This window comes from Ahaetulla prasina, chromosome 6 (assembly GCF_028640845.1).
Source record: "Ahaetulla prasina isolate Xishuangbanna chromosome 6, ASM2864084v1, whole genome shotgun sequence".
NCBI lineage: Eukaryota > Metazoa > Chordata > Lepidosauria > Squamata > Colubridae > Ahaetulla > Ahaetulla prasina.
In genome coordinates this window covers 91,855,842-91,878,342 of record NC_080544.1, presented here as the reverse complement: position 1 = coordinate 91,878,342, position 22,501 = coordinate 91,855,842, and the positions used below count along the sequence as shown (strand labels likewise).

Below are 22,501 nucleotides of genomic sequence, written 5' to 3'. Positions count from 1 at the left end.
CTTATGTTTCCCCTATTTCTCTCCCCGTCACCCCTTGCTCTCCATCAGGACTACTGCCTTGCTCGGGAAGAAACTATCATAACACAACCACCTGCTCTACTAAGATCATTTCAGGCACATGAAGACTGCATCACTAGCCTGGAGTCTTGTTGGCAAAACGCCTGTCTTTTTATTGTGACTTCTTCAACAGACCGTAGCATCGTTCTCACGGACATTTCTGGCATTCCGTTTGGGATATTTGGACAGGTAGAAATGTGAACATTTATCATTCTTTCTCACATGGTTTTCTCAGCATTGCATGAATTATTTTTATTTCATTTATATATTTAGAAAATTTATATAGGTGCCTACTCACTCATAGCAACTCTAGGCAGCTTATAAGCAATAAATATAAATATATTTTATAAATATATATAAATAAAAGTATAAATAAATATAAGCAATATGGGGGGGGAGACAATTACCTGGTGACAACATGCAGTCAAATAAGTCATTATTATCATTTAAGTATAAGAGGTTGCCGAGAACTGTGATGAAACCATTCTGTAAGAGAATATATATCCCTCTGTCACTCATAGAAGGAAGGAAAGAAGGAGAGAGGTACAAAGCTATATAGTTGTGTATTCTCCCTGTCAGAAGCCCATGTTTCTGAATTGGGGAATGGGACATCTTTTGAACTGTTCCCAAGGAGGAGAATTAGCTCCTGAGAAGAGTTGTGTTTGATCCCTATTGACTTAGCATTTGAAAAAATGCCAAATACACTTTGGTTTTATTAGTCCTATAATTATTAGCACCTATTTTATATTTTCAGTTTTTATATTTTGTCTGTTCCAAAGGTGCTTTTTCAAAAGGCAACTGGATTTTCTTGTTTTTCTTTTGGGTATGGGAGTATAAATGGATTTCCAGAAAAACTACAGACTACAGGAACCATTTACACTGATGCAGATAACATAGACTGATCCCCAACAGCCTGCCTCTGTGTTCAACAGTAAAGGGACACAGGGCAGAAAACATCCTGCAGAAAGCACAGCTCTACAACACTGTCCTTTCAGAAGTTTCAACAAGGCTCCATACCCATTTGCACTATTCAAGTGACCCTGATGACACAGAAAAACATCCAAGTAGCCTCAACAACTCTCTAAAAGAATGCAAATGACCAGCTGTCTGCAAGAAATATAAATCATTCTATTCCCACCATCCAGTCAGAGATGAAGAAGTTTCTTGGATGAGAAGTGAAATGTCTTCAAAGAAAACAAGGAAGTTCAGTTGCCTCTTGAAAAAGCACCTTTGGGACAACCATGACCTGGATGACTGAGAATCTCCATAGAAATATTTTATCTGTGTTTGATTCATTCCATTTATATATCCTCCTTGCATTTTGAATATCTCAATGAGGCAGATCTAATGCTTCCTCCTTCTGTTTTCCCCACAACAAAAACCCTGGCCCACAGTCACCCAGCTAGCTTTCGAATCTAAGGGAGGACTAGAACTCACAAGCTCCCATTTTTTATAGCAATATCAAAGCCACCTTTATAGCAATATCAAAGCAAATCAGTAAAACAAATGTACATAAATAATGTACAATACCCCCGCTCCCTTCTCCTTTTTCTTCCTCCTCCTCCTCACCTGTGGTATTCATTCAGATACACACACATACACACACACACACACACACACACACACACACACACACACACACGTATGTACTTTAAATAAGCTGAAGGTGACATTTGACATTTCAAGGAGCTAAAAGCTCTTCTTGGAACACAGATAACTCAAAAAAATATTTGGATGAGCAGTAATTATCTAAAAAAAGTGATGGGCCTATGAAGATACCATATTCTGAAGATGAGATGGAGGCTGATTTGCATTCTTGACCTTATCTTTAATACTTTCATTGTTTGATAACCTGCCTTTAAAGACCATTAAAGACCAAGCGAAATGTTGAGATGAGGAGCTTGCATTTGCTGATTTAGATCAACTTGGATCAGTTTTATTACTGAATTGTTTCAAATTCCCTTGCTTGGAAAACTTAATAGCTGGCATATTTTAGAGCTTCCTCCAATGAAATGTGGGATAAAATGTATCACTGACAAATTGGAGATAAAGGTTATTCATATCATTTCCTTGAAATGTTCCCAAAGCAGAGCATGTGTTAAAAGCATCTTTATTCTACCAGCTGCATTGGTCCATAAGGAAGGGGAAATGCAAATTCCATAGGAATTGGGGTGCAATACAACAAGCAATGCAGTGCACAGTGTGGTAGCTACTGCATCATCTTCATTCCTCACAGGTGAAATAATTGATTGTAGAGCATCCTTAGTGCCATAGTGGATAGGTGAAAGAAATCAGGAATGTGGGTAGAGTTTAAAAAAGTACTACAGGTTTATTTCATGCTTCCTTATATACAAGAATCTGAACTTCTAATGATCAAGGTAAATTCCCAAAAGTGCTTTTTCAGGAGGCAACTGGACTTTCTTTCTTTCTTTTGAAGATGTTTTGCTTCTTCAGCTCTTGACAGGATAGTTGAAGAACTTGGAGGTTTATCTGTGTCCTCAGGTTCACCTGAATAGTTCTCCTGGTTCCTGTAGTCTGCAATTTTTCCTCTGGAAATCCATTCCTACTCCCATATTATTCAGGTGAGGACACAGATAAACCTCCAAGTGCTTCAATGACCCTCTAAAAGGATGCAAATGACCAGCAAGGAATATAAGTCCTTCCATTCCCCATTATCCTGTCAAAGCTGAAGAAGCTTCTTGGATGAGAGGAGAAACATCTTCAAAAGAAAAACCAAGAAAGTCCAGTTGCCTCCTGAAAAAGCACCTTTGGGACAACCATGACCTGGATGATGGAGAATTTCTACAGATGATCAAGGTAAACTAGTATCAATTAAGAGTCAATGGACTTCAAAGGAGGTTGGACTTAGGTCTCATACAGGGGCATAAAGAATCCAAACTGATGATCTGTTTGACCCTGCCCTTGGCCTTAACCTAGTCATCTCCTACAATAGTTACCACTCCACCTCCAGTTCAGGATCTGTCCATACTTCAGACATGGGCTAAAAAGTTTAAAATATCAAAAATTGGAAATAAAATAAAAATGAAAAAAAATCATCCCAAAATATCTCAATCTTATGACTTCTTAGACTGTACAGTGCATTCAGAAAGTATTCAGACCCCCCTTCACTTTTGTGAATTTTGTTTATTCTGCAGCCTGGTTTTATAGTTGTTTGAAATTCATTTTTTTCCTCATTAATCTACACTCACTATCCCATAATGACAAAGTGAAAACAAAAGTTTAGAAGTGTCTGTAAATTTAACATTTAAAATTCTGTTAGGGCATAATAAGAAGAAGCTTGTCTTATGAATGCTAACAAGACTGGAACAAGGGCAGAATATCTGGTTGAAACATCCTGCAGTGAGTTGGAAATGTAATCCAACTTTGGCATGGATTGACCCTGCAGAAGCCATGGTTTAACTGAGTCTTAGAGGACAGGATGGTTGGTACATCTGCAATGCAATTCCTAAATCTCAGCTTGTTGAATCAGGCATTTAATCCTGATTAAACTAGTTCAGGGGTCTGCAAACTTGGCTCTTTTAAGACTTGTGGACTTCAACTCCTAGAGTTCCTCAGATCGCAAAGCTTTCTCGCATAGGTCTTTCTCGCATAGAGCTTTCCCACTTTCTCACATAAGGCTTATATCCACAGCAACAGAAACTGGTTTTCAGTTATAAACTAGCTTCCCCTAAACCAGGGGTCTGCAAACTTGACTCTTTTAAGACTTGTGGACTTCAACTCCCAGAGTTCCTCAGACAGCAAAGCTTTCTCGCATAGGTCTTTCTCGCATAGAGCTTTCCCACTTTCTCACATAAGGCTTATATCCACAGCAACAAAAACTGGCTTTCAGTTATAAACTAGCTTCCCCTAAACCAGAGGTCTGCAAACTTGGCTCTTTTAAGACTTGTGGACTTCAACTACCAGAACAAAACTGTCTGAGGAACTCTGGAAGTTGAAGTCCACAAGTCTTAAAAGAATCAAGTTTGCAGACCCCTGCCCTAAACTAACTTTCTCTGATTAATTAATTCACCTCATGTAATCTAAACTTTTGTGCCTGAGGATTAATCCCTTGCAACATCCATACCTGAGATGCTATAACTTTTGCTTCCAACACCTATTTTAGCAGTCATATGAAGCTAAACATAAACATTTTTGTAGTTTCAATCCTAGTTGCACCATCATGGAGCTAATTTTTGCATCCTAAGGGAGAAGAAGCATAAAAAAAGGCAAGAAGTGGGGAGGGAACCAGAAAGAGAAAAAAAAAATTCTGAAAGAGAGAGGGGGAGAGGGAGAGGGGGAGAGAGAGATGAGATATTTGGGGAGGGAAAGAATGTCAAAAAGAAATAACAGTAGCACTTGTTTAACCATGGCTTCATCCTCATTTGGCTCTGCCCACATCATTCACTGTCAGCCTTGAACAGATCGATCCTATGGCAACGAGCCCTCAAAACATTGCCCACTCCACTTTAAAACAATAGCTTTATATCCTTTTCTTAGCATCTTGGGGCTTATCACCTAAATTCTTTCTTCATCTTTCCTGTATTTTACTGAAAGTACTAAAGGCTCACCTTGTCCTTTAGATATGACACTTTTATCCTTAAAAGATAATACATAAGAACAAAAAATTATCTTGTTATAGAAGACTTACAAAAGATTATCAAGGAGGCGGTCAATCTAAGATATTTAGAAAGATAACACCATAAGATAGATGCTAGGTTTCCTTTCTTTCCACATTAAGACTCCCAAGAAGAAAATGAAAGAGTGAGCCAGGGTTACCTTCTAAAGCTCAGAGATGATATCTGTTTGATATATCCTTTATCCTATGATCTGTTTTTAGGAGGAGCACTGGAGAATTGGAAATCATGTGCCATCCTTGTCCAAAGGAGAAAATGGTACCCAAAGCGAAACAGAGAAAAATGTAATAAAGGACAACCCTGTCCAATTAGTTGAAGACAATGCTCCCCCTACTATCGTGGAACAAATTCAGCCTGTTGCAGGGGACAGCTGTACATTCATGTATGTAATGTATCTCAAAGTTGATATAAAACGAAATATTTTTGAGAGACTAGGTTATTAAGAGAGAGTCAATGTGTTCCACTATCGGGAGCTTTCTTTCTCAGGAAATATGATGCATCCATAGCAGGTCAAGGTCAGTTGCCATGATTCAGTTGCTTGGTTTGTGTTCTGGAAGATTTGGACCTTTAACTCAGTGGTGAAATCCAATTTTTTTCACTACCGGTTCTGGGGGAGTGGCTTGGTGGGCATGGTGTGGTTTGGTGGGCGTGGCTTGGTGGGCATGTCAGGGGAAATATACTGCAAAATCTCCATTCCCCCCCCCACTCCAGGGGAAGGATACTACTCCATTCCCACTGCACACTGGGGCCAGCCAGAAGTGGTATTTGCCAGTTCTCCGAACTACTCAAAATTTCCGCTACCGGTTCTCCAGAACCTGTTACAACCTGCTGGATTTCACCCCTGCTTTAACTACTAGTTTTTGCTAGTTTGTTTTGTACAGGCTAGTGGGTCTTCTCTGAAGAAAGGCTAGACTATTTTATGATTTCAATCTAGGAGGGCTGAAATAGTAGCCATTATTTGTTTTGTCTTTGTTTTGTCTTTAAAAGATTTGGCAGGGGTTTTTGTTTTTGTTTTGAACAAACAGATCCAGTAAAAGAATAGTAGTCTCCCTGACCCCTCTCTCTCCCTCCTCCTTCCTCCCTCCCCCCTCCCTCCCTCCCCCCCTCTCATAAAACATAAAATAACAGAATTGGAAAGGACTTTAGAAGTCTTTTAGTCTAACCCCTGCTTGAGAAGAGACCTTATACCATTTCAGACAAATGGTTGTCCAATCTCTTTTGAAAGCATCCAATGATGGAGCACCCACAACTTCAGAAGGCAAGCTATTCGATTGGTTGATTGCTCTCACCATTGAGAAAGTTCTCCTTAGTTCCATGTTGCTTCTTGCCTTAGTTTCTATCCATTGTTTCTTGCCTTGCCTTCTGGTGCTTTGTAAATAGTTTGATCTTCTCGCCTTTCTTTTTCTTTCCCATTTTTTTTCCTTTTAGCCCAAGTGACAATAGGAACTGTTAGTCTTTTTTTAAAAAGAAATCTGTCCTCAAAGGAGATATCCACAGAATAGAAAGCAGTTAGTACTTGTTTCCCCCGACAGGCATGTGAGTAGAAAAGAAGCAGGGGAATCCATCAATTAAGGGCCATGTTAACCACTGTCTGGATGTAATACCTGAAAACTACTGAGGGCAAAGTGGAGGAAGGCTTCAGTAATAGATTAAACTCCAGATATAAGCATCAAACTGCCTGAAGAGATTTTTCTCCCCAACATATTCTTTCTTTCTTTCTTTCTTTCTTTCTTTCTTTCTTTCTTTCTTTCTTTCTTTCTTTCTTTCTTTCTTTCTTTCTTTCTTTCCTTCCTCCCTCCCTCCCTCCCTCCCTCCCTCCCTCCCTCCCTCTTTCCTTTCCTTTCCTTTCCTTTCCTTTCCTTTCCTTTCCTTTCCTTTCCTTTCCTTTCCTTTCCTTTCCTTTTGCAAAATTGATGAAAATAGCAGGTAAGGTATATTCTTTCAAGGCTATTAAGCATTTATTTAGATTCCTTCCAAGGTTTCACTACAATAAATATCTGAAATATTCCCTGTTACTCTTCTAAGGGTAAAGATAGCATAGGGTAGAAAGGAACACAGCACCCCTCAAGTGATTTAGTAAATAGCCTACAGTTATGCTGAATCAATTCAAAAGTTATGCTGAATCAGTTCAAAAAATATCCTCCTCATCTACTACAGATCTACATATATGTACTCTTATTCTACTCTGCTTTACCTTACTGTAATCTGTTGCTAGAGATTAAGGAATCCATCACCCTTTGATACCTTAACCTTCCAGGTTGTTAGAATTTCTGGTCTTGAAGATTATTTTTTCAGTGATGTATCTTATCATCTTCCTTTAATGACCCCATAATCCCTTGCGGTGTGGAGTCTGGGCAACTGAATTGAGCTAGAAGAGTGTTTACCGTCCGGATGCCCTTCCTGATGCCAATGTGGAGATTTGTTCAGCAGATATATTCTCATTGTGCCCAGAGAGAGAAATATCTGCCTCTACTAGGATCAAACTCACAGCCTCCTGATTGTGAGGTGAGAGCTCCACCTCTAGGCCACCGCACCACTCCTCAATGATGTATCTTCTGCTGCTTAAAAAATACTTTGAGATTGTCTGTCTTATCAGTATTGTGTACAGTGATTTAATGTAATTGCATGTGATGTTGCAATAGTCTACCAACACTTATTTTAGATTTACTCATGTATGTATACGTATATGTATTTGTGTGTGTATGTATCTAGTATATATTTATTTATTCATATTCATATGCATGTGTGTGCATGTGAGTGTGTTTGTGTGTGTACACTTTTAAAATCCTCCCAGTCCATCATTTATTTATTTATTTATTATTTATTTATTTATTATTTAAATTTATATACCGCCCTATCTCCCGAAAGGACTCAGGGCGGTTTACAGGCATATAAAACATCAGTATACAAAATTAAAATAATCTTTAAAAAACTTATTCCAGTGCCCTATCATTTAAAATAGAAATATAAATATTAAAATCAATTTAAAACCCCTATAAAATTTAAAATCTAAGCCAGTCCTGCACAGATGAATAAATGTGTCTTGAGCTCATGACGGAAGGTTCAAGGTCCGGAAGTTGACGGAGTCCTGGGGAGCTCGTTCCAGAGGGCGGAGCCCCACAGAGAAGGCCCTTCCCTGGGCGCCGCCAGACGACACTGCCTAGCTGACGGCACCCTGAGGAGTCCCTCCTGTGAGAGCGCACGGGTCGGTGAGAGGTATCTGGTCGCAGTAGGCGGTCCCAGATAACCCGCCCTATGCCATGGAGCGCTTTAAAGGTGGTCACCAAAACCTTGAAGCGCACCGAAGGCCACAGGTAGCCAGTGCAGCCTGCGCAGGATGGGTGTTATGCGGGAGCCACGAGGGCTCCATCTATCACCCGCAGCCGCATTCTGACTAACTGTAGCCTCCGGATGCCCTTCAAGGGAGCCCCATGTAGAGAGCGTTGCAGTAATCCAGGCGAGACGTCACGAGGCGTGAGTGACCGTGCATAGGGCCTCCCGGTCCAGAAAGGCGAACTGGCGCACCAGGCGAACCTGGTAGAACGCTCTCCTGGAGACGGCCACAAATGATCTTCTAGAGACAGCCGCTCATCCAGGAGGACGCTAAGTTGCGCACCTCTCCATCGGGGCCAGTGACTCGCCACCGATGGTCAGCCGGATTTAGCTGACTGTACCGGGATGCCGCATCCACAGCCACTCTGTCTTGGAGGGATTGAGCTTGAGCCTGTTTCTCCCCATCCAGACCCGTCGGCCTCCAGACACCGGGACAGCACTTGATAGCCGTTGGGGTGGTCCGTGTAGAAAAGTACAGCTGGGTGTCATCCGCATACAGCTGGTACTTCACACCGAAACCACTGATGATCTCACCCAGCGGCTTCATGTAGATGTTGAACAGAAGGCGAGAGATCGACCCCGCGGCACCCCACAAGTGAGGCGCCTCGGGGCCGACCTCTGCCCCTGTCAACACCGACTGCGACCGGTCGGAGAGATAGGAGGAGAACCACCGATAAACGGTGCCTCCCACTCCCAATCCTCCAACCGCGCAGCAGGATACCATGGTCGATGGTATCGAAAGCCGCTGAGAGGTCTAATAGGACCAGGGCAGAGGAACAACCTCATCCCTGGCCCTCCAGAGATCATCCACCAACGCGACCAAAGCCGTCTCCGTGCTGTAACCGGGCCGGAAACCGGACTGAACGGGTCTAGATAGACAGTTTCATCCAGGTGCAAGGGAAACTGATATGCCACCATATTTCTACAACCTTCGCCGCGGGTTAAGGTTGAGACCGGACGATAATTACCTAAAACAGCCGGGTCCAGGAAGGCTTCTTGAGGAGGGCTCACCACCGCCTCTTTCAAGGCGGCCGGAAAGACACCTCCACCAAAGAAGCGCCAGAATCGCCTGAGCCAGCCTCGTGTCACCTCCTGCGTGGCCAGCACCAACCAGGAGGGCACGGGTCCAGTAAACATGTGGTGGCATTCAGCCTCCCAACAACCTGTCCATGTCCTCGGAGCGACAGGGTCAAACTCATCCCATACAATGTCACCAAGACCACCTCAGCCGCCTCACCAGATCACCGCAATCTTGGTCCAAACCATCCCGGTTGAACGATTTTATCGTATAGATAACGTTAAACTCCTCAGCACGCCCCTGCAACGGGTCATCCCGCTCCCCTGGTGTAGGAGGGAGCGGGTCACCCAAACAGGGCGGCTGGGCGGTTATCTGCCGATGCAATGAGGGAGGAGGCGAGGTACGCCGCTTCCTCATTGCCACCAGGTAAGCCCTAGTATAGGACTTCACTAGTGTCCGATCAGCTTCTGAACGGCTAGACCTCCAGGAACTCTCTAGGCGTCTTCTCCGCGCTTCATCCTCTCAGCTCCTCGGAGAACCAAGGAGCTGGTTGGGACCCGCGCCGGGTCAGAGGCCGCAAAGGCACGACCGGTCTAAGGCCCCGCCGCGCCCGTTCCCAGGCCGCAACAAGTTCCTCAGCCGAGCCGTGTGCCAGACCCTCAGGAAATGGCCCAAGCTCCGTCCGGAACCCCTCCGGGTCCATCAGGCGCCTGGGACGGAACCAGCGTGTCGGCTCCGTCTCCCTGCGGTGGTGAATGGCGGTCAGAAAGTCCAGACGAAGAAGAGAGTGATCTGACCATGACAAAGGTTCAATGACTATTTCCTTTAAGTCCAGATCTCTCAACCACTGACCAGAGACAAAAATCAGGTCCAGAGTGCCACCCCCAACGTGAGTAGGGCCATCAACTACTTGGGTCAGGTCCAAGGCCGTCATGGAAGCCATGAACTCCCGAGCTACCGTCGATGACGAGCCGGACGATGGCAAGTTAAAGTCCCCCACGACTAAAAGTCTGGGGGTCTCAACTGCCACCCCAGCAAGCACCTCCAGGAGCTCGGGCAGGGCAGCTGTCACGTAGCAAGGAGCCAGGTACGCGACCAGCAAGCCCATCTGACATCTATGACCCCATCTCACAAAGAGGGATTCGCACCCGGCAATCTGAGGTACAGTGGTCTCCCTCGGCTCTAGACTCTCTCTAATCACAACCGCCACCCCACCACCCCTACCCTGGCCCTCGGCTGATGAAATGCTCGAAACCCGTGGGCACATCTGAACAAGGGCACGCCTTCTGGGCCCAACCAGGTCTCCGTAACGCCCATAAGGTCCGCGGCACCCCTGAATAAGATCGTGAATTAGGGGCCTTATTGGCCACGGACCGTGCATTGCATAACATCAGCCAAGGCCAGGGCCCTGAGGATCCTGACCATCCGGGAACGGGAGAAGTTTGAGGGCTCGGGCGCGATCGCCTGTAAGCATCGGCGCGCACCCCTAACGCGATATGAGCCCCACTTCCGCCATATCTGCCCCTCCCCTTACCGTGGAAATAGCACCACCTCGACCAATGGAACACCGACTCCCCATGACCTCGGACCCACCAACCCCGCCACGAGCATGTGCAGGAACTGACTCCGACGGGTTACCCCAACACCCACCCTTTCCCTCCCACCCCCAACCCAAGCCCGTCGGTTTCCTCCCCTTAAAATCCCTTTAAAATTCCCTTAAAAATCTATTAAAACAGCCAATTAAAACCCTAAGCCTCCTATTTTTCGTGATGCCACCTCTCGGGACTCCAAAGCCTGTCCTCAAGGTGGGCCTCGATAATCTGAGGGCCAGACCCGAGAGAGGGGCATCTCGCAGGGCAAGAAGGTCAGCCGCAGTAAATGTTCGTGATCACTGAGACGGTCCGGGCAAGGCCCATCCTGGGCTGGTCAAGTTGGCAGCAAAAGTCACAACAGATGGTAAAATGACCATGACCAGTCTGTCCTGATGGGAAATAGTTCGAGATAATCCATGTGCGGTAGATGACAAAACCGCTGACTCAGTCAGTTCACCACCCCATACAAACGACCTGGGGTGGGCTAAGGAAGAAGGGGAGAGGAACGATGGTAAAGATGTTATAAAGATGGTAAATAGTGGAGGGGTATCCGCTGGACCCGCGGGCCTTCCTCCGGCGCTGCCACATATCCGCGCCACTAGGGCAAGGTCACAACCACCCTGGGCCTATCGGGCCATCCGCCACTTCAAAGCACCGGGCAGGCCGCCGCCCACCGCCTCCGCCAGGCCATCGCCACCGGAACGCCCCATCGCCACCGCGAGCCGGCCACTGGAGCTCCCCAGATGAGAGGGGACACCCGTCGCCAAACCCGCCAGCAGACCCAGGGCCCACCGCCGCCAACGCCCGACGGAGAGGGAAGGGCCAGGCCGCCGCCCTCGCCACCGCAGGTTCAAAGAGGCCGATGGAGCCCGGGCGGCCCTCCAGATCTTCATTGGGGCGCAGCCCCTCCGGGGCTCCTCCCATCGCCACCGGAGACGCCCAAAGCTCCAAACCCAACTTCCACTAGCCAGGTCTTCCAGGCAGGGGTCCAGGGGGCGCTGCCAACGCCCCCCTACCCCCCGCCGCCGCCGCCGCCGCCGCCGCCAAACCGCCGAAAAGGCTGGCGGTGGCTTGGCAGGCCGCTAGGCTAGGCTAGGCCGCCAGGATTACCTCCATAGCTCCGCCGTGACTCCGGGGCTTCTCCCGACGCCCCGCGGAGTCGCACAGCGCCCAGCCACCCTATTTACGGGTGGCTGGATCTTCCTCCATCAGGGCGGGGGGCCTATGGTGGTATCAAGGCCCCCCCCAGACCCAAAAAGAGCCCGGAAAGGCCCGTCGCCGCGCCCCCGATCAGCAGGGCGGCGCCATCTTGGACATGCGCAGAAGGTTGAACATGCGCAGAAGGTCAAACTTCAAATCACATTCTAATATCTCCAAAGCTATTCAAAGTGATACATTTCAGAAATAAGTTTGAGGAGGTAAATCAGTCTAAGATCTTCTAACTGAAGAATGTATGTATGTATGTATGTATGTATGTATGTATGTATGTATGTATGTATGTATGTACAAGAAATGCATCACCTGAAAAATGCATCTCTACTCCAAGTTATTAAAAATTCAGGAGCACAGTTTTGGGAGAAAGGGGACTAACGTATCTGTAGATTTTCTGTGGCAGCTTATTGTGTTGTGTTTTAGAAACACAATTTGTGTTTCTAAAACACAATTTAGAAACACAATTCCCCCCCCCCTTATCCTAGTATATAAAAATACACTGAATAAGTAACTGGTATAACTTTGTAATTCTGATGCCAAGAATTAAGATGTGCAAAAATTTGATTTTTAGTGAGTTCATATATGACAAAATGCATAAATTATTCAAGGATCTTTGTAAAATATGAAAACATAAAAATGGTAAGTTAAATTCTGGCTAACTGCTTCTTCACTTTAACTTCTTTGATATAACATAATTAAGCTTTTGTATTATTAAACATGCTAATAACCTTGGGCAAAACAAAGTAATTTTCATATACAGGGCCAATGCAAAGCTAAATACAGCAATAAATAATAAAATACGATGCTTTTCACTACAATTGCAGGGTTACAAGACTGGAAAATGTTGTCCAAAGCTACACTGCCATGTCCATGCAACTGGCCATGTATGATTGTGGTTAAAATTGGAATTTTGATATTTTCAAATTCAAAATTAATCAGAACACATTTTTTGGGGGGTGGAATAATCAAAGGTTTTTCTTCTTTTTTTTTCATAGCTGAAGGAAAGCCTTCCATAAACCTCTAGATCTGTTGAGGTTGTAATTCCCATAATTCTTTTAGCTATTCAAATGGGGAATTTGAAAAATTGCAACTGCAATACAACTAGGGGTAGTTTGTTGGTTGGTTGGTCGGTTTATTTATTTATTTAAATTGTGACTAATGTCATTCATCTCCCATGTGTCTCTGGAAGATATTCACAGTATTTTCATCCATGTCTCCTAGTATATCTGTTTCAAATTATAATGGAAAATATTAAAAGACCACTGCATAGGGCCCTGGAGGAACAGATTTAAAAAACATAGAATAAGTGGGCTAGGTCAAATCACAGAATAAATAGTTTATGCTTCATTGTATTTCCTATGGAAGTCAACCAAATGCATCCAAAAACAGGAAATGTTTGATATAGACCTTATCGCATCCAATGGTTGGCTTAATAATATAGATGTCAAGGATATATGCATTGTCTACACTGACTGGCAACATCATTCATGAATCTCAAGCAAAGGTTCTTCTTTACTACCTGATCATTTTAACTGGAAATACCAAGAAATGAATTTGGAATCTTCTGTGCAGAAAGCACAGGCTATTTAATTGAGTTATGACCCCTGTCAAATTACATTTCAGCCGTAGTTAATCATCCCATGGTACATGGGCTTTTCAGTTTTTGCCAATTTTCAATGTGTTCAGATTAAATTTAGCGACTGAAGATTCAGATAAGGTAGAAGAAGATGGATGGAGTGCATGGGAATCAATATTTGGATAGGGAATTGTAAAATAATATAGTTTTCAATACAAAAATCTACAACCTACCTTCCTTCCTTCCTTCCTTCCTTCCTTCCTTCCTTCCTTCCTTCCTTCCTTCCTTCCTTCCTTCCTTCCTTCCTTCCTTCCTTCCTCTTTTCCTTTGGTGCTGGCCTGTGGCCTGTTATACACATTTCTCTAGAACTCTGAGCCACTTTCGAATCAAAAAAGCCTGTGCACCAATGGATAATATGTGTATCCAATCTATACCAGAATTTATGAAAATTGGAGAATATTCTGTTCGTTTGTTTATTCAAAATGTCAGTGGCCGCCTGTTAAAATCAATGACTCCAGGTGGCTTACAATTCAATTTTAGAATATAATAACAGAGTTGGAAGGGACTTTGGAGGTCTTCTACTCCAACCCCCTGCTCAGGCAGGAAACCCTACACCATTTCAAACAAGTGGTTGTCCAATCTGTTTTTAAAAACTTCCAGTGCTGGAGCATTCACAACTTCTGGAGGCAACTTGTTCCGCTGATTAATTGTTCTAACTGTCAGGAAATGTATCCTTATTTCTAAATTGCTTCTGTCCTTGATTAGTTTCCACCAATTGCTTCTTGACCAGCAGGTGTTTGGTCTCAAGCAAACATTGTTTTTATAGAGAAGTTAAGCCAATAATCTTAGCAAAATGAATACAAAACTTTCTTAAACCAAGTAAAAGAGTTATAATTACAGTAGAAGTAATACAAGGGTACAACAAGGAAGAGGAGAAGGCAGGCATTGCAGCAGTGAAGGTCAAGATGAGACTGGGGTGTTACTGTTGTTATTGCTTAATATGGCTGTTTTGACATGCTTGTTGTTTTTATACTCTTTTAAGAGCCAAAGTGGCACAGTGGTTAAAATGCAGTATTGCAGGCATAAATTGTTCTAACAATTTAATTGTTTCCTTAAGTAGCCATACTCAAATTGAACTTGAAGATTTTTGCGTCCAGATTAATTTCCCTAATGGTTATTACTGAAGCTAGAACTTGAAGAGAGTTTCTAAAATGCAAAGCAGAGAAACCTCAACTGTCTTGTCTAAAATGGAAAATCTAGGTTCCAGAACTTATAATTCACTAAATGAAATTATACCTCTACATCTCTAATGAAACTGTAATAATGACAAATGACTGTGTGTGCTTGAATCCTAAGCCATTTAGAACCAGATGGAAGACTCATAATTGAACTTTGTTTTTTTAAAAGAGGGTAAACCATCTCTAAGTGATAATTTGCTTTGTAGCCAGAAAGTCTGAGATTTAAGCCCTGGCATCTGCTTTTTTAATGTACTAAGTCATTTCCAAGACCTCTGTATATCATGCTGCAAATTATATTGCTACTGGGCACAATTATGAGACTAGAGGTTTTCATTTTTCTATGTTCCAAGTAAACAACTCGATATAAATTGCATGCAGATGTGCACACAAGATAGCTAACAGCATGAATGGAAAACTGATCTTAATGACACATGATGGCTTCATCATTCTTGTTTTTATGAGAAACATGTTCCTATTTGTATTTGCATGGATGTAAATAGAACTCCCTGCACAGTTAAGAAACCTGAATAAACAGCTATTCATTAGTGCATAGGAGTTCTACATCCAAAGGATGCCGAGAAATGGCTCCTTCAGACATCGCTGATCAATATTTAAATGAAGTATGGGACATATGAGGTAGGACTAGTGCAAAACAGAGGCTCCAGAGGAGTTTAATTCAGTTCCTGAAAGGCAGTCTCCAAAGGTGGTATTCAAAAGGGCAAATTTATTATATACACAGCTGGAACACAATTTTTCAAACTATATTTAATTTCCAATACATTTAAGTGTGAATGCAATACAACCACATTTAGCTTTCATCCTGGTTCTATCCATTTTTTTAGGAGTGGAGTCCCAAGCATGTCACTCTAGATCAAAACTGTGGGCTACCAACTTGATCTAGCCTTCTGATTACAAAAGTGTTGGAGCATAATCATTCACTAGGTTAGTTCCCTCAAAACACAAGTTCAGTTTCCATAATGGTTGCATCTGCTATGAAAATACACTGCATGACACACAGGGTTTTATGACAGTTCGTTATTCATGAGGAATAAATTCAGCTTGCAGAAGTGAGCAGTGCACCAATGCCAACTTTACTGCCTCCAAATGTCATGACTGATGATTGATGTTTCATCTTTGTAAGCACTGGTATTTTTATTTTTTTATTTTTTTTTTGCTTTTGAGGGAGGCATAGTAAGTTGAAGTTGTCTTCATAAAAGTAGAGTTGACAATTATGATAAAGACTAAAGAACTGGTGAGCAATCCATTTTATTTATTTATTTATTTATTTTTGTCACAACAATATATATAAGTATCATACAAAAAGATTATATAGTATATAAACATATATATGAGTAAATATTAGGAGGAATAAGCATTATATATATAAGAAGAAGAAAAAGCAAAATAGGACAGGAACAGTAGGCACGTTTGTGCTCTTCTGCACGCCCCTTATGGTCCTCTTAGGAATGGGGTGAGGTCAATAGTAGAAAGGTTTTGGTTAAAGCTTTTGGGATTATGGGAAGAGACCACAGAGTCAGGTAAAGTATTCCAAGCACTGATGATTCTGTTACAGAAGTCATATTTTCTGCAATCTAGATTAAAGTGGTTAACATTAAGTTTAAATCTATTGGTTGCTCTTGTATTATTGCAATTAAAGCTGAAGTAGTCTTTAACAGGAAGGACATTACAATAGATGATTCTATGAGTTAAACTTAGGTCTTGTCGAAGGCGACGGAGTTCCAAGTTTTCTAAGCCTAGGATTTCAAGTCTGGTGGGATAAGGTATTTTGTTGTTTTCTTTAGAACTTCTCCAAATACTGTAAGTAGAAGATAGGAGATCACCTACATGTGGTCTGGAAGGCTGCTCCTCATAAGAGAACCACAGAACAGGAATCTTCACTCAGTTTCAGCACTAGAAGACAACAAGATCAGCCATCTTGCTTATAACCATGGTTATAATTTATAACCTTTTAAAGGGCACTCACTTTCAAATTTGGAAATTGCCTATTAACCATCTTAAAACTACTAGAAACCTTTAGAATGCCAAGCTTGAAAAGTTGCCAAGTGAGTTTAAGTTCAACTCTGAATCACAACAGCAACAGCAAATAATTACAAATTTATGAACTTAAAGAATTTAAAATAATGACAAAAAGCTAAATAAGATTTTGATCTAAGAATGTTATCTGGATTTAGAGTCCAGATAAATCTTGAACATTGGCTTTTACGATAAGATTTTGGAATTAACTATGAAAAATAAATAAAATAAATAAGTAAATATTTTTTTAAAAAAATCAGAGATATATTGGCTATCTAGTTCATAACAATGATGAGCAATTTTATAATTTTAGAAATTGGACACTAAATATTGTAAGTTGAAGGGGAAAATGCAACCCAGCTTTTGGTATTGATTAACGATACAAAATGTCATAACATGGGAAATATTAAAGGGGTTATTTGAAGAATGAAGTTAGAAATTAGTTACAATATCAACAGTATCGCTAATGATGTCAGATTCCAATGGAAAATGGCTGAAGTTTTAAAAATTAAAAGTGAAAAACAAATGATAGACCAAGAGGATGACCTGGAAAATATTTTCTGATTGGATCTACAAAAGATCACACAGAGTTCTTTAAATGTTATGTGATGTGACAAAGAAGAATTGAAGAAAAATCAGATCCTATGATAATATTTGTCAATATTCATACAATAATAAACTAAAATTAAGACAATTAATTATATTCCTTCCTTTTAATTACAATTAAACAGGAGTACAACACTGATTTATTTGATCGAGGGTAAAATAAGACATTTGTTTGCAAAGTTCTGGCAATCCTTCATGGGCTTTTAGTTACACCAGGATTGAAAAACTGATGTTTTATAATGCTTATAGATAACAGATGAGATATTGTAAGCCAATAGGGAGTGATGAGTTACTAAAATTGTTTATACTTATAATGAAGATCTTTATATATTTATTATATTTTTATCATATTCCTTCTTTTCTTTTTTTCCTTTTTTCTTGCACTTTTTATTTTTTTACCATTGTTGATTCTCTTTTAAAGGTTAGTTTGTATTAGTTTTTATTGTATAGTCAAAATCCTTTATAAAAATTATGCACAGGAAACTGGTATTTTTTAAAGCTTGGGGTGTGTGTATATGAGTGCACAGATAATTAGACAATCTTGAACTGACTCAGTCATCCAGAGATCAGGTTAGACTTGAAGCTGAGCTTCCCAATTCCTAATCTAGCATTTTAACCATCTAACTACGTTGGCTGTAACTTTCTATCTTAAATTATATAGATTCCGATACAGATTTTTGTTCTAAGCTAAAAATTAGTGTATTTATTCAATTTATTTAGGCATGTATTTAAAAGTAGGTTGTGGGGCAAATTACTACACAACATGCTAAACCCAATCATCTACTAATTCATGAGCTTTTCCCATGAGCTCTTGCACCAGGGAAGAAGTGGCAAGGCTTCAAAACATCATTTGCTGTTTCTCCATTGGTCTAAAAGGGAGAAGACATGATTTGGTCACTGTTGTTAAGCAATATTTGGATAATAGATTGTCTAGGCCAGTCCCTGGCACTGACTTCTGTAAACAAGTTTCTGAATCATTCTTTCCCTTCAGTTTTTCTTCCCGTAAGATTAGGAACACAAAAACAATAGCACGAATCTAGTTTGTGTCCCACAACACAGCTTTTTGGATGGAGTTAATTTAACCTGTTCATCCCTGAGACTTTTGAGACATAATTTAATTATATGAGAATTAAGTGACTGATTCAATTTATCAATTTTTGGTGCATATTTGTGTGTGTGTGTGTGTGTACACATGTATTTAATCCTACTTTTATTACATTGATAAATAACTCAAGGTGACTAACATACGTAATATTCCCTTTTTTCCTATTTTTGCACTATAACATGACTTGGGCTGAGCGAGAGTGGAATACTAGAACACACAGTCTGCTTGTTTCTGACCTTAACCACTACACCAAACTAACTCTCAAGATACATTTTCTCACGATTAACTCATTAATTCATTGAACTCACATCTTCTCACAATAGATTTATCTTCACATCAACCAACTGAAATACATTGTGGAACAGGGCTTCTAGTGTTACAATGGGAGTAGACTCCTTCATGCATGCAATCAAGCAACTGTTTATCTTGTAGCTGAACAGGGAGAGATTTTGAGAACGAACTCTTTTTAAAAAGAATGTCCTTCATGTAATCACATCAAAATTGTAATTCAGCACAAAACTACACGTCATAGTCAACCAGACCAACAGCTCTTTTATTGATAGGAAAAACTGCTGCTAAGGCTTCCAGGACATAAAAAGATGAGAAGAGGTGGGACAGTGATTAATCTTCCCCCCCATATTTTGTCCTTTATTTTAAATGGCCCTTTTCATGATTTTTCATCCTTCAGGGTTCTGAAAAAATATGTTTGCAAGGGCAAACGTGTGTTTCAAATTCAACAGGCAGATAATTCACTTGGGGAACAATTTGGAACAGCAATGCAGCAAGTTGGCAATAAGGTTAAAAACTGTGCCCTCTACCCCATCCCTCCAGATATACCCTTTCATTAAAAAACAGACACACTGTTCTTCTAGTGTATAATTTACTCTACTTTTAACTGATTGGAAACTGATTTGCAAAGCATCCAGTCCAGTTTTTTTATTTTGTTCTTTTGCGGAGATTGAAGGTTGCTCAAAACCATTTGACAAATGAATAAGCAAAAGTCACCTCTTATATTTCAAACAGCAGAATGTTATTCCTTGATTATTTTTCAATGGCGGAGTCCTTGTAAGATGGAAATAAATGTTGTTTTTTGCTCAGTTACTGTGATGTGTGGATTTTAAACAAAAGAACTGTTTTTAAAACAAACAGAAATAAACTCACACAATCTTCCAATTAAAAATTGCCTTGAGGTGCAATAACAAAAGATGTATTAACTTACATTATTACAACTTTTTGCACATTTGTCCAGAAAAACAATACCCTAGAAATGAATGTGTGTTTAACTTTCAAATAAACATTCTATTTATGGCTAGGCTTTTCATGTGTGCATGTGTGTGTGTGTTTGTATACACATAAATAAAATAGCAAACTGTTTTATGAATCTCTCTTGAAAATTCTTCGATTTTCCTACCTTGCATTTGACTTTGAAATGAAAGGTGGCCCATTCCAAATTCAACTTCTCATCTTGAAGGCCTCTGACTGACTATTATAACATCTCAGAGTTATAATAGTGGAAGAGTTTATTTTGCTGTTTCGCTTGGGATATTCACTTGATTCATTCAGCCCTATAGAGCCAACCCAAGGAGAATGGATAGCAAGGTTCATTTCAGAGCAAAGTTTTCTTTTGCCCTGTGGTCCAATAATTCTGCTACCTTGTCTTGTTAACTGTCAATGGTAGACACATCTTCCAAACTCTTGCTCCTTTGTACAAAAAAAGAGCAACTGAAACAAAGCAAGATCATGTCAAAATATTTCATTTTGTTTCCTATTTCTATCCATCTAGGGGAAATAATATATGGGAGAACACAATCCTGGGGAAAAAATTCCAAGAGAGACAAAATGAGAAAGGAAAGAAATACAGTCTCAGCACTAGAATGACTGGGATAAAACCATCAGGTATGCTATATTCATGGTTAGGAACATTGTTAGAAACATTGAAGTATTATTATGTACTTTCATATACTGTACCTTACCATTATAGATGTACAATGTTGACTTCATTGATTTGAGGGACTACATCTAGTCTGTTGCTAAAAGAAAGTTCATAGAGCAAACTGTGAAAAATATTGGAGCAGTGGTGAAATCCAAATTTTTTTACTACCGGTTCTGTGGGCATGGCTTGGTGGGTGTGGTGTGGCTTGGTGAGCGTGTCTTGGTGGGCGTGGCAGGAGAAGGATACTGCAAAATCTCCATTCCCACCCCATTCCAGGGGAAGGCTACTGCAAAATCCCCATTCCCACCCCACTCTGGGGCCAGCCAGAAGTAGTATTAGTCAGTTCTCCAAATTACTCAAAATTTCCACTGCCGGTTCTCTGAACTTCTCAAAATTTCCACTACCAGTTCTACAGAACCTGTCAGAACCTGTTGGATTTCACCCCTGTATTGGAGAAGCAATGGGAGGTTCGAACCTCCAAAATTGTCATGCTTGGTAAATCAGGCTAGGACCTTCAAAGGGCCAGAATTGGCTTCCTGCTGCTTCCTTTAGTAAAGTCCTACCATAATTCATCATGGCCACCCGCATTGATGGCTCTAAATTTAGGACATAGGCACCCTATTTCTGGTACTTTGAGGGTTGCAGTGAGTGAAATGATGACATGAAATGGACAGAGTCAGAAAACAGATAGAATGAGATTGTGATTTCCAATAGTTTTTCTTTTCTAATGTGGCTGTTTCTCTTCTTTTTCTCTCCCTCCACCCCTTCTTTTTTAAAGTCTCACTTTAAACCCATTTTAGGGATTTTTATGTTACAATTTTTGTGTGCTTTCTACCTTAAAATTGGGGAGAAACCCCACCATGCAAGCTTCTGTATGGTGTATGTCCATTCTGTATTGACTATTTCAATTCTTGATTGACATAGTCACAAGAGGTTCCGAGGGCCACAGAAAAGATGTTTAGGGACACGATATCTGGCCTTGAGTTAGATAAGAATGCTGGAGTCTGTGAGTGGAAGGTGACTGGATGTGTCAGCAGCAAATTTTGTGTCAAATTGGACTTCAATCCAAAGAAGGGTTTTATACAGCTTTCTTGGAAAAACTGCCATTTATGGGTGATTTCTAGAGCAATTGGTCTGAGGATTGGTGTTCTAACTCTCTTTATTTAACTTATGGCTGAACATTTTTAGCCACACAAATGGCTTTAATGTGATTAGGTGATTTTACTTCTGCTGGAATTTGCTTTTGGAATGATCCTTTGGTTCCGGACAAGTTGTATTTAGGTCACTGAAGATTGAAGCCCTGAAGGAGATAACAGATACGAATGAACTCGAATTATTTTTGCACCCTGACAAATACTGTGGGGAGAAGTTAGCAGAGAAATCTTCTAAAGATTTAAAACTACCTACTTTTTCAGCAAGTAAGTAGATATTCATTATATCCTCATTACACTGAGTCTCACAGACGAGAGGCAAAAATTAATACCACTGGGTTATCTCTTTTAAGAAGAGAGGAAGGTAATGGGGAGATCTTGGATTTATTGTGTGGCCTGTGGGAGCCCTTTCAGGAATTAAGAAAGCTGGAAGACTCAGAAAATCTGTGATCCGAAGTTGTAAATGATGTTTGGCATGCACCAAAGTCAGACAGCTTAGGCATTTTTAGAAACTCTAGTGGATATTAAACTCTTTGCACATTTATAACTACATTAGAAGATCAGGCTAATTCTCACTGGTTTTATCCTTTCCATCTTGTGTTGCTACCCTCCATGAAATTTATCTTCTATTACATTTACATCTTGTTTCCCCCTGGATAGAAATTGACAGCCTTATTCTTGAAACCTTGGGAGTATTTATTTTATTTTTTCTTTAGCTGTAGAACAGGGGATCCTCAATCCCTGGGCTATGGACTGATATCAGTTTGTGGCCTGTTAGAGTCACAAGCTGGAGGTGAACAGCAGGTGAGAGAAACTGTGCATGCATAGTATCTCAGTTGCGCATTCCTCCCCCATCTCCAAGGTCCATGAAAAAATTGTCTTCCACAAAACCAGTCCCTGATGCCCCAACAGGCTAGGGGCCATTGCTATAGAGGGTTTGTCAGTGAATTAGGGTCCTGGAGGATGATAAGGAAGGTTTGTGGATGGATGCATGGAGAATGTGGTCCTTTAA

At 41.2% G+C, this 22,501-nt stretch overlaps 1 protein-coding gene across 1 annotated transcript in view; it reads left to right on the top strand.

Moving 5' to 3' along the window:
* WDR49 (WD repeat domain 49) overlaps nucleotides 1-22,501 on the top strand; it is a 114,044-nt gene that overhangs the window by 78,733 nt on the left and 12,810 nt on the right. The window contains exons 14-17 of the mRNA XM_058188281.1: nucleotides 49-246; nucleotides 4,895-5,073; nucleotides 20,189-20,301; nucleotides 21,610-21,756. Coding sequence (XP_058044264.1) covers nucleotides 49-246; nucleotides 4,895-5,073; nucleotides 20,189-20,301; nucleotides 21,610-21,756 — 637 coding nt within the window. The remainder of the gene's footprint in view (nucleotides 1-48; nucleotides 247-4,894; nucleotides 5,074-20,188; nucleotides 20,302-21,609; nucleotides 21,757-22,501) is intronic.